The sequence below is a fragment of the Phalaenopsis equestris genome, unplaced genomic scaffold (genome assembly GCF_001263595.1).
Source record: "Phalaenopsis equestris unplaced genomic scaffold, ASM126359v1 Scaffold001073, whole genome shotgun sequence".
Classification (NCBI taxonomy): Eukaryota; Viridiplantae; Streptophyta; class Magnoliopsida; order Asparagales; family Orchidaceae; genus Phalaenopsis; species Phalaenopsis equestris.
The window spans coordinates 426,230-443,512 of NW_018165512.1; the positions used below are offsets into that span (position 1 = coordinate 426,230).

Below are 17,283 nucleotides of genomic sequence, written 5' to 3' on the forward strand. Positions count from 1 at the left end.
AAAAATGGCGTTCGCGAGTAATCGAGTCACAAAGGGTTCACCTATCGTCATCTGATCCTATGGGAACTCATTTTCGGGCCCTCTACATGTTGGTCCTGAGCCCTTGCAACTAAAAGTTGAGTGCTTGGAACCACTCATGCGAGTTCTTCACAAAAATGAGTCAAGAAGTGGCTTGAAGTTCTACGGGAGGTGGGCTCCATTGCTAGTCCGCTAGGATGATCAACAAGAAACTCCTAAGGCTAGATTCTAGGTTCTAGGAGTAGAAGACTAAGACCTCACTAAAAATGAGGTCAACACACACACTAGGAAGAATACTTCTACAAAAATTTGGTAAACAAGATTGCAAAAGAAAAACTCGAGAAGTGGAGGGATATGGCGACATTTGGGAGCTTATATAGGCCTCTTGGGATGCCATTTTTGGCTCAATAAATAGCAATGACTTGCAAAAATGTAAAAAAAAATTAAAATGTACATTGTCATAGTTAGAGCTAGCTTAATAACAAAATAATTATTGAGATAAGAAAAAAAATTATCCATCATTCTCATCAAGATGATTGGAGATAATTTTTATTTTTTGCTAGAACTTATGATAATATTAGTTTTGAAATTTTTTTTAATAATACAGAACGATTAAAATGATATATTAAATACGTCTTAAAAAATCCTCCAGTTTTATATAGGAGTATGTCGTCAACATAAAGTTGAGATATATCAGAAACTATTGGGACCATCTCGTAAATCTTCACGCAATCACCCTACACAGTCCAGTACTTTTGTTTTGCACATAGTTCGGTGAGATCGTCTAGATCCTGACATTCATCTTCGCATGATTGTCTCACGTATTTGCTCCCTGCTATAGTTTTATGTTATTGTCCTTTTCTTTTGTCCTACACGATAGTCTCTGAAGTTATTCTTTGCCAGCATCCAACCTATGTGCGAGTGTCATTGCGCATCTAACTCCTCATTGGTGTGATTGCATGTTTATAGATTGCAAGACCTAGAATTTTTCTGAGTTCTGAGAGACGTCTTCAAATTGAGGCCATGCCATCTCATTGCGTCAGCGTGCTGTCTAACCTTACTGCTTAGGCCAGCCAAACCGCTCCATCATTTTCTTCTTTTTTCCCTCTGGTAGAATTTTGCTCCTCTGATTTTTGAAGTCATGCTCATTCATTCCCATTGCCCTATGTTAAGATTCATTTTGCATTCCCTATTCCCTTTTAAGCCACTTGGTATCACAACTTCTATTACTTTGACTTATCATAAGGACTTGGTTGACCCTAGACATGTAATCATAAAACTTTTCTTAGAAGTAGATTACATCAGAATTTCCTCACAACATTCATACTACATTAGCAATTTCCTAACGTGCATGCCAAAGGGCCATCTCATTTTAACTGCTCTGTTGATCCTCCTATGACTCCAATTTAAATCTCGTTTCCACGACTTCAGTAAACTAATTTAACCAATTTCTCTTAATTCTCTTTAACATCTATTTTTGAAAAGCCCTTACAAGTGGAAATTGTAACAACCCATGTTATTAGGCCTCTGTCGTTAGAGTGTTGATAAAATTAAATGTTTCCGTCATATCATATAAAGAGGTATTGGGATATTGGTCGAAAATGGTATTTGAAAACATTCCTTAATATTGTTCCTTTTATCATACTTTTTTGCATAAATTTTTGAAATATTCATAAACTCTTCCATCTGATGTTCAGGTTGATCCTCCTACTTGTTTGGTGGAAGACCTTCCATCATCTAATCAGACATGTTTTAAAAATTTTAAATCAGGATTATTGACTGATATTCCTGCTCCAACTAGACTGGTATTAATCTGATAATCAACAATTGATATTATTACTGAAAATACTCTGCAAGTTCTTGAAATGTCACAACTTCATCCACTTTGTGAACATAATGATGAACCTTTACTACAGCAAGATTTTGTGATTGATTGAAAAATTCAGTATGTTGACTCCCTGAATGATAAAAGATTTCATATTCTTTATGCTAGAATTGGTAGGAATCAGAAGAAAATTTATCATCACTCACCAATATTCACTACGCTTCAAGCTAAGCGATTCAAATGATTGTATCTCAAATTATACTGTTGTATTTTTCTTTTTATTCTAGCATTTCTGTTACCCTTATTATACTCTTTTCTTTATCTAGTTTATAAGAGTTTCTTTTAAAATATAATAAAGTAGAGAAAAAAATAAAAGTAGAAGACTGATGAAGTGTAAAGAGTTCCAAACTTATAAAAAAAGTTGGTGATAGTATTAAAGCGTACATGAGGCGGCCTCTTGTTCAACCTCAGGCCAACAGCTTCCAATTCTCTTGTCAAAATTTGACGATGCCCCTCACTCTGAAAAGATGTGGTGGCATAGTATGCACAACAAAAATAAAATTTGCATTATATTCCATCAAAATCAAAAGATGGGCATATTCAGGTGTATGATAATCAAGAAAGTGCAACAAGTAAATTTTCAGATAAACATTATTTTCAGCAAAAATTTGCACTATCAAACACAGTGCTAGAAAACAGCATGGTATACTTTGTGGGCCCTAAAGCAATCAATATTCTGTCAAGAAAAGATGATAAATACAAGACAACTGACAGTTAGTTACCAACTTGTCCAACCTAGTCATAAGTAAAATGAATAAACAATATTTGCAACCGTGACATAGCAAAAGAAACCACACAACATTTGAAAAGTATAAATGCAAGCATAGTTACAATAGTAACAGGACAAGCAAAATGTACTTAAATAGATTACGCTTATACAGCAAAAGCTACACTCAATAGGACGCAATGAAGAGTCAACCCCACTTAGTGGGTAAAGGCTTGTTGTCGTTGTTGTTATAAAGCAAAAGCTAACATAATTTAGCAGTCTAAGCTAAGCCTAGGATCTCACTAAGTTACTCTACAGTCTTCCATCCAAATGTGGTACAGATTCGAACTGTAATCGCCAATTCCCATCTTAGAAAGCCAGTAACTAAAACTTTTTCCAAAAAACTTGACCAGTAAAGCCACCTCAATAACACTGCACCACATAACAAGGATTAGTCAGAGAACATTTTTTTATGTATTTAAAAGCCTTGGGCCAACTTATTCATCAAGCATCAATTGCTGCTCCCTCTAGTTGGCAATCCACCAGCCTCATCATCAAGCTTCCCAACAATGAAAGCGGGAAGATTTGAGCAGCCTAAGCCATTAGTCTTCTATACCCTCCGCAAAATATAGTGCTCAATCAATACTAGAATGTGGTATTATTCATCAGCTGGTAATCTTTACCCATAAACACCTCCCTATTCTACCCTCCGTAAAATCTAGTACTCAATCAATACCAGAATGAGGTATATAAATTCATCAGCTTGTTGTGTTACCCCTAGGCATCTCTCTCTCTCTCTCTCTCTCTCTCTCTCTCTCTCTCTCTATCTATCTCTCTCACATTACATGCACTTCATATTTTATGAAGACCTTTTTTTCCCTGATGGTAGAAAAACAAGTACTGACCTTAGTGAAGGATGAAGGAAGTAGGATCTGAGAATATGTTTTCCGCCCTAGATTCTTTGCGCTTGGTTAGGCTGTGGTTTATTGGTTTGGGTGTTCTATCTAGTATGAACACAGGTGAAAAAAAATAGATTCTAATATCTACATTTCCGCATCTCCTATAATTAGCCTTGTCCCAAAGTTTTCACGCAATCAACTAGAATGTTATATGATAAAGCACGGCCAGTACTGATGGGTATAGAGCACAATACAACTCTATACAAACATAGATATTAATAATTTATTTCAACATATTGAATTCATCATTATAGCTTTGTTCAAAAGATTTTGAGGCTGCCATTATGAATCCTTATTCTTCATTTGTTCCAATAAAATATTGTATGAGATTTTAAAGTTATTTTGTGCAAATATTTTTAAATAATTTCTATTTTACATTTGATCTACCTATTTTCTTTTCTAATCTTTTCAATATTAATTTTGTCTACAATCTTATTGGTGCAATCTTATATCCACTATCCTTTTGTTGTAACCCACTATTATCCCTGGTAACATAATATTTTCTTAATATATTCATATTAGTTTTTTCAGACACCCAACTTAGAATTCTTATTTATGCCAAACTCAACTTTGGTTAGCAATGACCTTTTCATGGCTCATTACTCATACTCGCAAGACATAACCAACTTAATTTCAATTCATAAAAATTTAACTTTAAGGGTCCGTTTGGAGCGGCTTTTCCTGCACGGTGCGTCGGAAGGCCGCGGAAAAGGGTTGTTTGGCGCGGCGTCTCCAACGCGGCGGCCGCGAATCTGAGCGGAAAGCGTACCGCGGGTGAGACCCCGCAGCCCGCATTACCGCTCGATTATTTTACTCCATACCCTTCGTCTTCGACTAGGAAGGTCGGATCGCGGCATGCGATAATCTTCGAAGCTCCCATCGTTCTCCCTTTTTCCCTGACCGCTCTGCTCTTACCTGAAACCATTGAGGAAGAAGCCCTACACCCAGCCGAGCTCGATGGAGGGGATTGCGGTGCATTCCTTCTAAAGTAGCTGCCGCTATTTCGCCCCCAAATGATGACGTCATGGCTCATCTTCACGTTCTATATTCTTCGCGACTTTGCTTTTACCTCTTTATTCTGATTTTATTTTTGTTCATCTCTAGTTTATGAGGATCTTGAAGCAACCCCCATGGAGTATATTATGCTGAAAATTGATTCTTTTGCTTTGCGATTAGGCTTGATAAAAGTTTGTGCATGGCACATCAGGTAAATCCTTTATCAAAAATGCTTCGGATTTAAACAGTTGTGTTCAATCTGTTTTTTTTTTGTTTTAGTTAATGTAATGTTTACTTTTCTCTTCTCTTGAAATATCTGAAAGAAAACCATATGGGTGGTATAAATGAAAGATTTGGGTGGTATAAAGGTATAAAGTGAAGTTTAGGTGTTATATATGTATAAAACCAATCTGGAGTACATCAGTCTGAACGGGTGCTTGATTATAAATTCCAACATAAACCTTTTGCCTGTAGTTTAAAACAACTTTTTTCTTTCAAATGGATTGTAATTAAACCCTATATTTATTTTTCTTTCAACCAAACAGCAAAATTTTCAGAACTCCTGCAGTGCCATGCTTGGTGGCGTTTATGGGATTTAATTCATTTAAGCAAAAGTTACTTGAAAGTTCATTTTTGAAATTCCGGTTCTATTCCCATATACATTACATATGAATTGGGTTTTCTGCACTATCCTTTCATTCTAGTAGATGCAGGTCTTCTGAATTGCAGTGTCCATTATATATATATATATATATTTTTTGGGAACAAAAATAAATAGAAATGATATTTTTTGATGCGATATGAAAGATTTGAGTGGTGTAAATGTAAGAAAGCAAAGTTTAGGTGTTAGATATGTAAATACATAAGAGATGTGCAGGCATTAGAGGCATGTCTAGAATTGAAATGGGAAAGTGTTTATTATATTTTTCTTCCCTTAAGCAGAAGCAATGGCCCTCAGAAGCAGAAGCAATGGTTGTATATATGGTTGTCCAACTTGATATAGATGCCAACTGTTATCCAAAATTTCCTTTCTGGGCTGATAGTAGGAGCAATCCTTAACCATTCTCTAATGTGGTGCAATGCTTTCTCAAATATTGTTGCCATGGAAGAATCTTCCTTCGTAATTTGCCATTCCAGTTGAATGCTGGCTTTTTTTTTCTGATGCAGTAGTTTTCTTCTTGCACACAACATAGCACAACATAACTAAACAAAGCAGGTTTATTCATTGCATCTTTTAACCCGTACATATTTCCTTGTTATGAATCTGATGTTAACAATTACTGGTTATATATCTCATTAGTTTTGTCTAGTCTCTTAAAATTTAAATGCAAGTGTCAAAATTTTGGTAAGAAATGCAGGTGGGGAGTGTCTTGGATTTCAGTGATAATGTAAACTTTTTAATTAATGCTAATTTACATCCTTTTCTATCATTAAAATGCAGCTCATAAATAATTGGAGTTTCTTTTCCCTCATGCACTTGCATTCCTTGTCTTCGTCTCCCACCCTGCCCATAATATTTAACCCTTTTATGAGTACAGTCTGCATATATTTGGAACGGAATACTTTTTACCATTTTCTCAAATAAAGTTATGCTAGGCAGCCTATTTGCTGAACACATGTTTTGGAATTTTTGAAAGGTATACAATTGCATTGGGTTGATTCAGTATTATTGCATCCATCATGGCTTTTATGCATAATTATGCTAATCAGTTTGGGCTTTGAGCCAATTCAAGTTTGCTTTCATTAGTTGTTTCAGCTATGTTTAGATTGTTTAACAATTCACATTAACTTTATGAAATCCCATGTGTAGGGTTTTGTTTTGGTAATGCTTTAATCTGCACTATTTTTAGCAATCTTGTTATTCCATGGGCTTGCTTCGTGCTAAAAACACACAAAATTTATATACCAGACATGCACGCACACCATATTTTTTGTGATAAATCGCACTCTATGAGAATAGAGACTATTTTCTCTTATGCAGCACAACATAACATTATTTGATAAAGCTTAAGTTTTCTTTCTAAACACCCTGTTTTTTATGTTTCTTTATAGCGAGGAAAATGTATACTTTCTTTGCAAGAAACTTAACGATGGTGATCGGGAATGGAGAACATCACTGGTGGAAAATTTAGCACAGGAACTACACCGTCTGAACGTTAAAATTAATATAATCATCTTATTAATTGCTATTTTAAAATTTTTAGGTTTTTTTTTGCAGTCTTGATACTCACTGTGAAGTAATGCATGTATCTGTAATTTTGTACTGTTTTTAAGTGAACTGTTGTCTTAAAAGTATTAAATTTATAACTATTACAGTTCTGTTAAGCACAACATTACAAAACAGGGGCAGAATGGTCATTTCTGCAGAAACAGCTACCTCACAGTTGTTTTCACAAAGCTGCCCCAAACAGGCAGCCAGCTTCCCCACAGCAGCTTCCCCGCAGCAACTTTCTGGGGCAATACAGCTGTAGCTGAAAAGCTGAGAAGCTGCAGCTGCGCCAAACAGAACCTAAGTCTCAGTTATATTCCCTCATCACATAATACTTGAAGTGTTTCTCGCATATTTAAAATATCCAACATTAACTCTAGAAATTATAGCATCCATATCATCATTCAATTGTATAGATATCACTTTATGTGCTAGTAATATTAATTGATAGCTATCAATATCTTCTTATTTAAAATGCATAGAAGATACTCAAATTTTGTTCTACTCATATAATATGATTGTTATTCCTGCAGCTTATCATGTGGATTGAATTATTATGATTTATATCCGATCAATAGCTTCTCTTCTCACAGACATCTTTATCACTAAGAATTGGCACTTCATGTGGGCTTCACTACTACTGCAATTGGCGTACAACTTCTTTTTATTCTTCTTTTGAGAGTATTTAATGGTAGTTTTTGTATGTGACTTCTTAAATTATGATACTAGCGTCGTCTTTTAGCATGCCACTTATATTAATCCTACTTATCATTGCTGTACTACATAAAAATTATTAATAGTGGTTCTGCAACAAGTTGAAAAAGAAATTTCATGGCTTGAATAAAAGTTGCAACCATTCATCATTTTTCAATATTATAATCCCTAATCAAATGTGAGACTTTAGGCATTCTAGTGATTTCCAGATTGGAATGCAACGTTTACTAATCAGTTAATTCTCTCTCGTTTCTTTCCGCTTCTTGTACATCTCCCTTTCTTTTTATTATTTATTAGTTTTTAAAAGCAAAATTTATAACCAAATAATTGAATGATCCAACATGCACCAATTACAAAAAAAATTTAAGATAAAAAAATAGAAATCAAAATACACAACCATAAATAACATGACAACCTATAAGAAAATATTGATCTAACGGATGAAGAGATACCCAAAAACTCATTTTGCACCAAAATATAGTGAGCTTGACGAGTAGCAATATATTTACATAAAGAATGAGGAAATCCCAAAAACTCTCATTTATTGCACCTTATTTGAAATGTGGTCAATAGTTCAACACGGCTATTGATTGATACATTTTAAGGGAGGTATTCTCTTTGTAATAGTGTCAGGCCTCGATCTTCTATTTGTGGACTGCCTTTATTGTTTTTTTTTTTCCATCTACATAACTTGTGATAAGATATCGTCAAGTCAATAACAATATAGATTTTCGAAGTGTGATGAAAATCTTTGCCAAATGATGTTTCTAATAATCTAACAATTTTTACAAAATTTCTATTTGGGCGATCTTTAAATTTCCTTTGGTATGTGTTTTGTATTTTCTAATTTTTTTAAAAGATATAAATGCTTGTCTAAGCTATAAGCTAGTAAACTTTGAATATTAATTTCAGATACATAATTGTGCACTTCATCCTTAATTTGAACTAAGAAATTCTAAACCAAAAAATGTATTATTTCAGATTTGATATCAAAGGTTAATATAGCACCATCATGTTAATTAGAATAATTTCATGATAATCAATAAATAATAATATGACAAATTTTAATCAAAATTGGGAAAGCTATAGTTCTAGTCAGCAACTATGTCACTATCCTGAGATACCTAATTACATGCCAATATTAAATAGGAGATATAATTTGAGCAAATGTCTTAACTTGGATCGAAAAGTTGAAAATTTTCTTCAAATATTTGTGTTTGATTCCCAAGGAATTGAACGTGTAAAATTAATAGGATAGGTTCAATCCTTTTAGTAAAGTATTTTTTTCTAAATCTATACGAGTTCTTATAAAATAAAAGTTTATAGAGTAATATTTATCATTAAGTGAATATAGAAATCAACTTCATGATCAATCTAAGAATTATAAACATTATTGGGGAGACATGTTTGCATATTATGCATGGTTTAAAGGTCTTGTAGCAAAAAATTATTTTCCTCCAGACAAATATGATATTTTTATAAGTTTCTTGCAGCATTAAGAAGAGAACTTATAGATGAATCAAGCAATAATTCACAACAACACTAGTGAATGACCAACGAGTGACAGCAACAACAAATGCGCTATAAGGAGGAACCGCAAGGTAAACAGAGGCACAAGAACGCCAGGCAGAATAATGAAAACTAAGCAAGGGACAATTGATGAGAGAGGTGAGAATCAAGTCAAGAGCAAAGATAAGGAGCTCGACTGCCTATAAGATCAGCTCGATAGATCAGTGGAAACAAAGATGCACATATAAGTGAATGTGAATAATGAAATGTGAGTAGCTCACAAAAAAGTGAAATACAGCTAACAAGCGAAATCAATGGAGAAGTCATCCACAATGAAGGACATGGGCCCAAGGCACTGGCAGGCACAGGCAGGCACAGGATGACAATGCAAGAAGGTGTCGAACCATCGAAGTCTAAATGGAAACCCAAGAGAAGGTAAGCAGAATTGATAACAGAGAATGAAAACTCAAAGCAACACATTACAGGCACCAATGAGAGAGGCGAGGTGATAGAAAACTATGCTAGGGAGTTGGCCGATGAAATGGCATGGGGCGAAGTAGGCCCATGAAATTGGTACTTCTAGCAAATATCATAAATTTAGGTTTTGTATTCAAAAGAAATGAGGCATAGAATTAATAGAGTAGAAATTGGGTATATAATATGCAATTTAAAAAGTATGATATTTGATATCAAGAAGTGAAATGTACAAGAAAATTGGATCTATTATATTGAAAACTGGAGATTATATGGAGATATAACTTATAGAATTAAAAATCAAAGGTTAAAATAGACAAGTGCCAAATGAGTGTCATAAATAAAAATTTATCATGAACACTTTAAGAAAAAAAAGTCTATAAAACTACAATTAGATTAACTACAATATATAGATCCAAATGTTGAGAGATTTACAAATATTCTTAGCTAAGTTGAGCATGAAGAAAATGGGAACGTCAATAAAGATGTGTTAAAAAAAAAAATAGGAACATAAAATAATGAATAAGAGTAGTTGAAGAAACATCTACAGAAAATAAGGCAGTTGAATATGGATTTAGCGCATACAAAGGAAGAAAATGTTGACAAAAGTAGGGTAGATAATCAGAAAGAATAAAAAAAGCAGATGTAAACTAACATTAATCGATGTTATTTGCGAAGATTACAAGGAAATTTGTAACAACTTGCACAAAATTTAGCATGATCTAATGAAAAAAGATTCACTCAGCTAGCCCCAAATAATTAAGATAAAGTTAATCATCATGATGAAAACGTTGATGGTCATTTTTATTAAATCGATATTATTTAGTAATTTCCTTTTGTTTTGTTAGTTATCATTGTGGACCTTATACTATAAAGTATTTATACCACTGAAATTATTATATTATGCTGTATTTTTAATGAAAATTTCCCGGAAACTCTTCCTAAATGTGATGCCCATCTTTCCTCTTCTTTCCTTTAAAGCAATCCTCTTATCCATTTCCATTTCTTTGATGCTATCTAGTTAGCTTTGTTTTCATGCTTTAAATTATTTAATCCCTAAAGCACTCAACGCTGTCCTGCATCACCCAACCCAACGAGCAATTAAAAACCTATAAAGAGAGCTCCTATTGTTCTGATTTACTGCCTATTTAAACCATTGATGACAGAAATTAATAGGAAAAACAAAAAAATTGCCATTTTCATTAAATAGAATGAACATGTTCACAGCAGCACGTTTTCTGTAAAAAAAAATATAAATAAAAAAATGCTGTTCATAGGAAAACGATCTCTGTATTCTAAATTACATTACTTACTTTGGACGCATCAAGAACCATCAACACAATATCCGAGGACTTTGCCACAGCAATAACCTGATAAATTAAAATAAGGAATCATCTGTTGGAACAACAATAATAAATTCAAATGTACAACTAGTATTTATATACAAAACTAGTGGTATTGCAACCACATACGCATTATTAAATTTTCTTCATTCTTTATTTCCTCCTCTCTCAAAACAGTGTCCGCACAAGCAAACTCTTATCGGCCACACAGGAAATGAGTACTCAATGAAGTTTCAAATTACTGTAGATTCTTGGAGACAAAATATACAAGATAACACCATAAGCTGAACTCCACGCAATGGGGCGGCAAAAGAGTAAGGAAAACTTACATACATACCACTGACTTCTTATGTAATTACATATCTAGCACCTAAACTTTAATTTTGACATACAAGCCGCCTTACATATGCATCAAAAGGTGCATTTCACATTTTAAAATTTAAAATGGTGGTAATTTTGATTTTTGATAAGATATGAAAGATTTGGGTGGTATAAATGTAAGAAGTAAAGTTTAGGTGTTAGATATGAAAATACATGGGAATGGGGTGGTATGTATGGAAATGCCCCTAGTCTTTAAACTGGTCATGAAAAGTAATATTTCTTTTGATTTAAAGTAAAAAATCACATGATTTGATATCATTGTTTGAATGATAAATAAGATTAAGTGAAGGAAATATTGGAGGGAAAAGGAAATGTAATTTACCTGTCTACCTCGTCCCTTGCCTTCTGATGCCCCTTCAATGATCCCAGGAAGGTCTAGGAGTTGAATTTTTGTATCATTGTAGTTGATAATTCCAGGGATGCAGGTAAGCGTGGTAAACTCATAAGATGCCGCTTCTGAGCGTGTACCCGTTAAAAGAGTAAGTAGAGTTGATTTTCCTACACTGCCGTGTTAATAAGCATAGCAGTTACAGATAGAACGTTTCAACTATGGGTATAAACGTAATTAAATGCAAAAGTAAAGCAGATCTTGACTTCCAACTGATAAGGATAACTGAAAAGAGAAATTGGAAGGAGAATTTATTTAGCGTAATGCAAACTGTAATGGCAATAAAAATTTAGTGACAATGATAGCGAGAGAACAGTTGGATCAAGTTGTTTTTAGGAGGAAATAACAGAAACTCAACTAATATTCTTTTCTAATGATAAAAGAATTAAAGCTTAAGAAAACTATTTACCTCCCTTACTTTAATAAAATTATAATTGAATTTGAGTAAGTAACTTTAATAAAACCACTCTTTATAACCCAAAAAAATAAAAAATAAAAATTCCAAACATCTTTTCTAACAAAAAAACACTGTCATTGCCGGTCCCAAGTCCGGATGTGAAAAGAGGAGGGTTGCGTTAGTTAGTCGACGGCCAGCGTAAAACTTGTCGAAAAAAATCATGACATGAATCCTTTTGATCATTGTAAGTGTTAGGGCGTCCCCTAGAAGCAATGTGTTGTATTGCATGAATACAGTAAAAGATGTACAAAGGCCGCTACACCGACGTCTGGGTCTATTGTAAAATAAGCAAGGGTTCTCACATTACGGATGGATGCGAGTAAAAAAGTTAGTTCATAAAACTAATAAAATTAATATTATGATAGGATCTTGGAATATAGGTACTCTCAATGGTAATTTAATGGAATTAGTTGATATTATGATTCATAGAAAAATTAATAAATTATGTATTCAATAAACTAAATGGATGGAAGAAAAGGCTAAGGAGATTGATGACATAGGTTTTAAACTTTTGTATTCTGGTAAGAGTCGCGCTAGAAATGGTGTATGTGTAATTATAGATAAGAGTTGGAAAGATAAAAATGTAGAAATTAATAGATTTGGAAATAGAATTATAGCCCTTAAGATTATCATTGATACTAAGATTTTTAATATTAAAAGTGCTTATGCTCCTCAATGCTTATGCTCCTCAAATATATGCTCCTCAAATAAGTTTAAATATAGGGTCTAAAAAAAAATTCTGGAATGACCTCTTGAAGAAAGAATTTTTATTGGAAGAGATTTAAATGAATATGTCGGTAGAGTGGTAGAAGATTTCAGAAATATTCATGGTGGCTACTGTTTTGGAGTGACTGATGAAGAGGTAGAGTTATTTTAGATTTTGCTTTAGCGTATGATTTTGTTATTACTAGTACTTCATTTAAAAAAGATATAAGCAACTTATTACTTATAAGAATGGATCTAATAAAACACAAATTGATTATTTTCTTATGACAAGAAGAGATCGTCAAGATTGTAAAGATTGTAAGGTTATTCCAAGTGAGAATTTAAGTACCCAACATTGATTATTAGTTCTAGATTTTAAGATGAAAAGTTATAAAATAAAAGTACTACTATCATCGTATAATTAGATAAGGGAACCTAAAAGACAAATAAAATTATTTTATGAGTTAAATTCAAGTTTTCAAAATTTGGGATGTTCATAATGAAGCAAATGCTATGTGGGATAAAGTAACTAACACTATTAAACAAGTAGGAAAAGATTTACTAAAAAAATCTTAAAAAGAAGTTTCATTAAATAAAAATAACTGGTAGTGGAATAATAATGTGCAAGAAAAGGTAAAATATAAGAAGTTATATTATAAAAATTTGTTTAAATATAAAAGCTTAAAGAACTAAGCAAAATATCAAACGGCCCGCAGGGAGTCTAAAAGAACAATCTATGATTCTAAAAATTCTGTTTTTAATGATCTTTATAATATATTAGATACTAAAGAGGGTAAAAAATATATGTATAAACTACCCAAACAAAGAGAAAAGAAAAGTAAAGATTTAACTCAAGTAAAGTGTATTAAAGATGAAAATCAAAAAGTGTTTTTCTTAAAAAAAAATATATTTAACATAGGTGAGTGAATTATTTTGATAAATTTTTTTAATGAAATTTCTGAAAATATGATCTACCTTAGTGATCTTAATATCGTTAATAATAATAAAACGTTTCATTTTTATCATCGCATTAGTAAGAAAAAAGTTGATGAGGCTTTAAAGAAAACTAAGAGTGGAAAGTCTATAGAACCTGATGATATCCCAATTGAAGTATAAAAATATTTAAGAGATTTGGGAGTTTATTAACTTACTAAACATTAACTTACTAAACTCTTTTAACTTACTAAACTCTTTAATATTATTTTAAGAACTAAAAAGATGCCTGAGAAGTTGAGGAAAAGTATTTTGGTCTCTTTTTTTAAGAATAAAGGGGATGCACAAGAGTGTGCAAATTATAGAGGAATTAAGTTGATGTGTCATACTTTAAAATTATGGGAGAGAGTAATTGAACATGTAATTGAACATGTATTACAATAACTTCTCATAATCAATTTAGATTTATGCGCGTTAGGTCTACTATGGAAGCTATACATTTATTGAGAGGTTTGATGGAAAAGCTCAAAGATAACAAGAAGAATCAAGATAACAAGAAGAATCTACATTTGATTATTATTGATTTAGAAAAAACTTACAATAAGTTTCCAAGAGATAACCTTTGGAGAGTTCTTGAGAAGAAAGGTGTTGACATGACTTATATTCAAGTCATTAAAGATATGTATACTAGAGCTGTTACTTGTGTTTGCACTGAAGGAGGATTGACCAAATATTTCCTAGTTCTATTGGATTACATCAGGGATCAGCTTTAAGCCCATATCTTTTTGCTTTAGTTACGGATGGTCTTACTGGACATTTACAGGAGGAGGTACCTTGGTGTATGCTCTTTGTTGATGATATCCTTCTCTTGGATAAGACGAGAGAAAAAGCCAAGGAAAAACTTGAATTATGGAGGTCTACAATGGAGTCTAAAGCCATTCATTTTAGTAGATTTAAAGCTGAATACAGGGAATGTAATTTTAGTAGTAGTAGCTCTAGTGACAGAAGTGTAACTTTGGGTGATCAAATTAATAAAAAGTGTGAACGATTTAGAAGTGTGAACGCTGTTATTCAAAGCGATGGTGATATAGATGGGGATGCTAATAGTAGAATTCATATTAGTAGAATTAAAGTTGGTTGGTTGAAGTGGAAGAATGCTTCAGGCCAATTGTGTGATAGAAAAGTACTGCTTAGACTGAAAGGAAAAATTTATAAGTTAGTGGTGAAACCTGCAATGCTCAATGGCGTTGAATGTTGGTTTTTAAAAGCAAGCATAATACTAAGTTAAGTATTGTTGAGATGAGAATGATTAGGAGGATGAGTGGCTTTACAGTTAGAACAGTTAGAGATAAAATGTGAAATGAATATATCCGTGATAAGGTGGTGTAGCTCCTAAGACGGATAAAATTAGAGAAAGTCATCTTAGATGGTTTGGTCACATTAAGCGTCGACCATCTACTGATCCAATTAGGAGAGTAGATGTTTTCGATTCGACTTATGTTAAGAAAGACAGAGGTAGACCTAGGAAGACTTGGGCTTATTGTATAAAAAATGATCTTAATTTATTAGAACTAAATGAAAATATAAAACTAAATAGGACGCAATTGAGAAAAAGGACTCATGTAGCGGCCCCACGTAGTGGGATTAAGGCTGTTGTTGTTGTATCTTTTCCAACAAAGAGCTTAAAAAGAACTAAAATGTTTAACCAAAATATATGAATGTTCTTAATCTGTCCACCGTTTGACTTATATATTACCAGCAATAAACAAGTACTGCTATTAAGAAAGGTATTGAAATTTTTCTAATCACTTCTTTAGAGGGTATAATATCCTATAGTTATATTTTTAAGGTTTTGTCCGCATGCTATCTGTAACCTGTACAATTTTTAACAGCCAGTGCATGATATAAATTAATGATAACAGGTCATCAAGTTGAATGACTATTAACTATGTTTAAGAAGTGATGCAGAAGGCATGCATCTATGTGCAATTTTCTCAATGCATTCTTGCTAATGCACCAAACATTAATGCTTCAAAGTTGAAATAATGCATCAAGAAAATCATCCAAAATCAAATATTAATATCCTCGATCACAATGTAGTGTCCTCCAATAAACAGTAAGATAGCTTAGGTCCATAGAAAACAAACCTGGGAAATCCTATTAGCGCTACACGGCCATGGCCGAACTTCGTGACTTCAAATCCTTCTCCGCCTCCACTTGAACCCTGAGATAAAACAAAAACAAACAGCAAACTCACTAATAAGATTAAGGGCAAAGTAACTGTGGAGAATGAAACCCAAAATAAATTCCAATAATTCCACCTCCTACAAATCTGTAGATTTATATCTTAGCCCCTATTTCTTCTATCTAGTTTCACACCCGGCTCTCTCATGGCAGCTCTCCATCTTCACTGCTACACAACACCCGATTGTTGCAAGCCATTCCACCAAAGCAATCCATCCTTCTTTACTCTCTCTTAAGATTTCTCATTGATCTGTAGGGTTATTGCTACCACCTCACCAATTCACGGATTGCCCTGAATATAATTAGCTAAGTAACAGTTTCTCATCCTTTAAATATTCTATTTCTTCTACAATAGATTTTCCCGGACTATTGAAATGGCACCTGCCTCAGCAAGTCAATCCCATGTTCTACACTTGGGATGAACAAGACTCATAGAGATGCCCTAGTTATGGAACTCCATGGTTCCTGAGATAAATGTCACTTGCATGTTCCTTCATTCAAAAAGAAAATATATGATATAGAAAATCAAGCATATTCTAAAGCATGCTATTGGAAGAAAAATATCAATATCTGATCAACAAATCAAGGAAGATGATTCATTACAGAAAACTCAAACGACTGCATGGTTTTTGGTTAAGAAATGGATTATATTAATGCGTCCAAATGGAATGTGTAAAAATGCAGCCCTTCTTACAAAATTTGTTGAAGAAAAATGAATTTATAATTTTCTCGCTAAATTAAACAGTAAGTTTGGCATTTATGAGTAAAATTTCTAGGAAAGGACGACTGAATTCCACAAAATGAAACCATTGTCAACATTCAAATTGAAGAAAGGAGAATAGGAAGATTAACAATACACTCATAGGAGGTTCTACCTTAATAAAAAAGGTGGCAAACATCTGTCGGCGTTTAAAAAGGGGGGAGTTACGTTTGGGGGTCGCCCGTAAGAAGCTGTCGGCCGCCGGAATCGAAATCCCGTCGCCCGCTTCGGAAGGACTTTTTAATTTACATATATATATATAATTTTAGAAAAATACGAAATCAAACTGACCTCATATTTTTCACAGTTTAAATGAAAGAGCGCTCTACCTCAAATCCTGTATCTATCCCGAGGGATAAACACAAGACTTGAGGGTGAGGCTCAATCAAATAAACTAAGAAACATATGACGTCCGTTTGGTCTGCGAAACCGTTTTATTTGCCGACAAGTTCTCCTATTTAATACAGAAGAATTAAATAGGGTTTATTTTAAGCTGGGTTCGGAAAAGCTCCCTATAAGGGCAAGCCCCTATAGTTAATTACATCTCAAATGACCGAAGTCACCTAAGAAAACTCTCGATAAAAATCAGGGAATAATGTCTT

At 33.3% G+C, this 17,283-nt stretch overlaps 1 protein-coding gene across 1 annotated transcript in view; it reads right to left on the reverse strand.

The window, feature by feature from the left end:
- LOC110032971 (developmentally-regulated G-protein 2) overlaps nt 1-17,283 on the reverse strand; it is a 79,666-nt gene that overhangs the window by 46,190 nt on the left and 16,193 nt on the right. Inside the window, exons 3-6 of the mRNA XM_020736778.1 lie at nt 15,825-15,901; nt 11,517-11,697; nt 10,784-10,840; nt 2,288-2,362 (exon numbers count right to left, since the gene is read on the reverse strand). Of these exons, the coding sequence (XP_020592437.1) occupies nt 2,288-2,362; nt 10,784-10,840; nt 11,517-11,697; nt 15,825-15,901 (390 nt within the window). The remainder of the gene's footprint in view (nt 1-2,287; nt 2,363-10,783; nt 10,841-11,516; nt 11,698-15,824; nt 15,902-17,283) is intronic.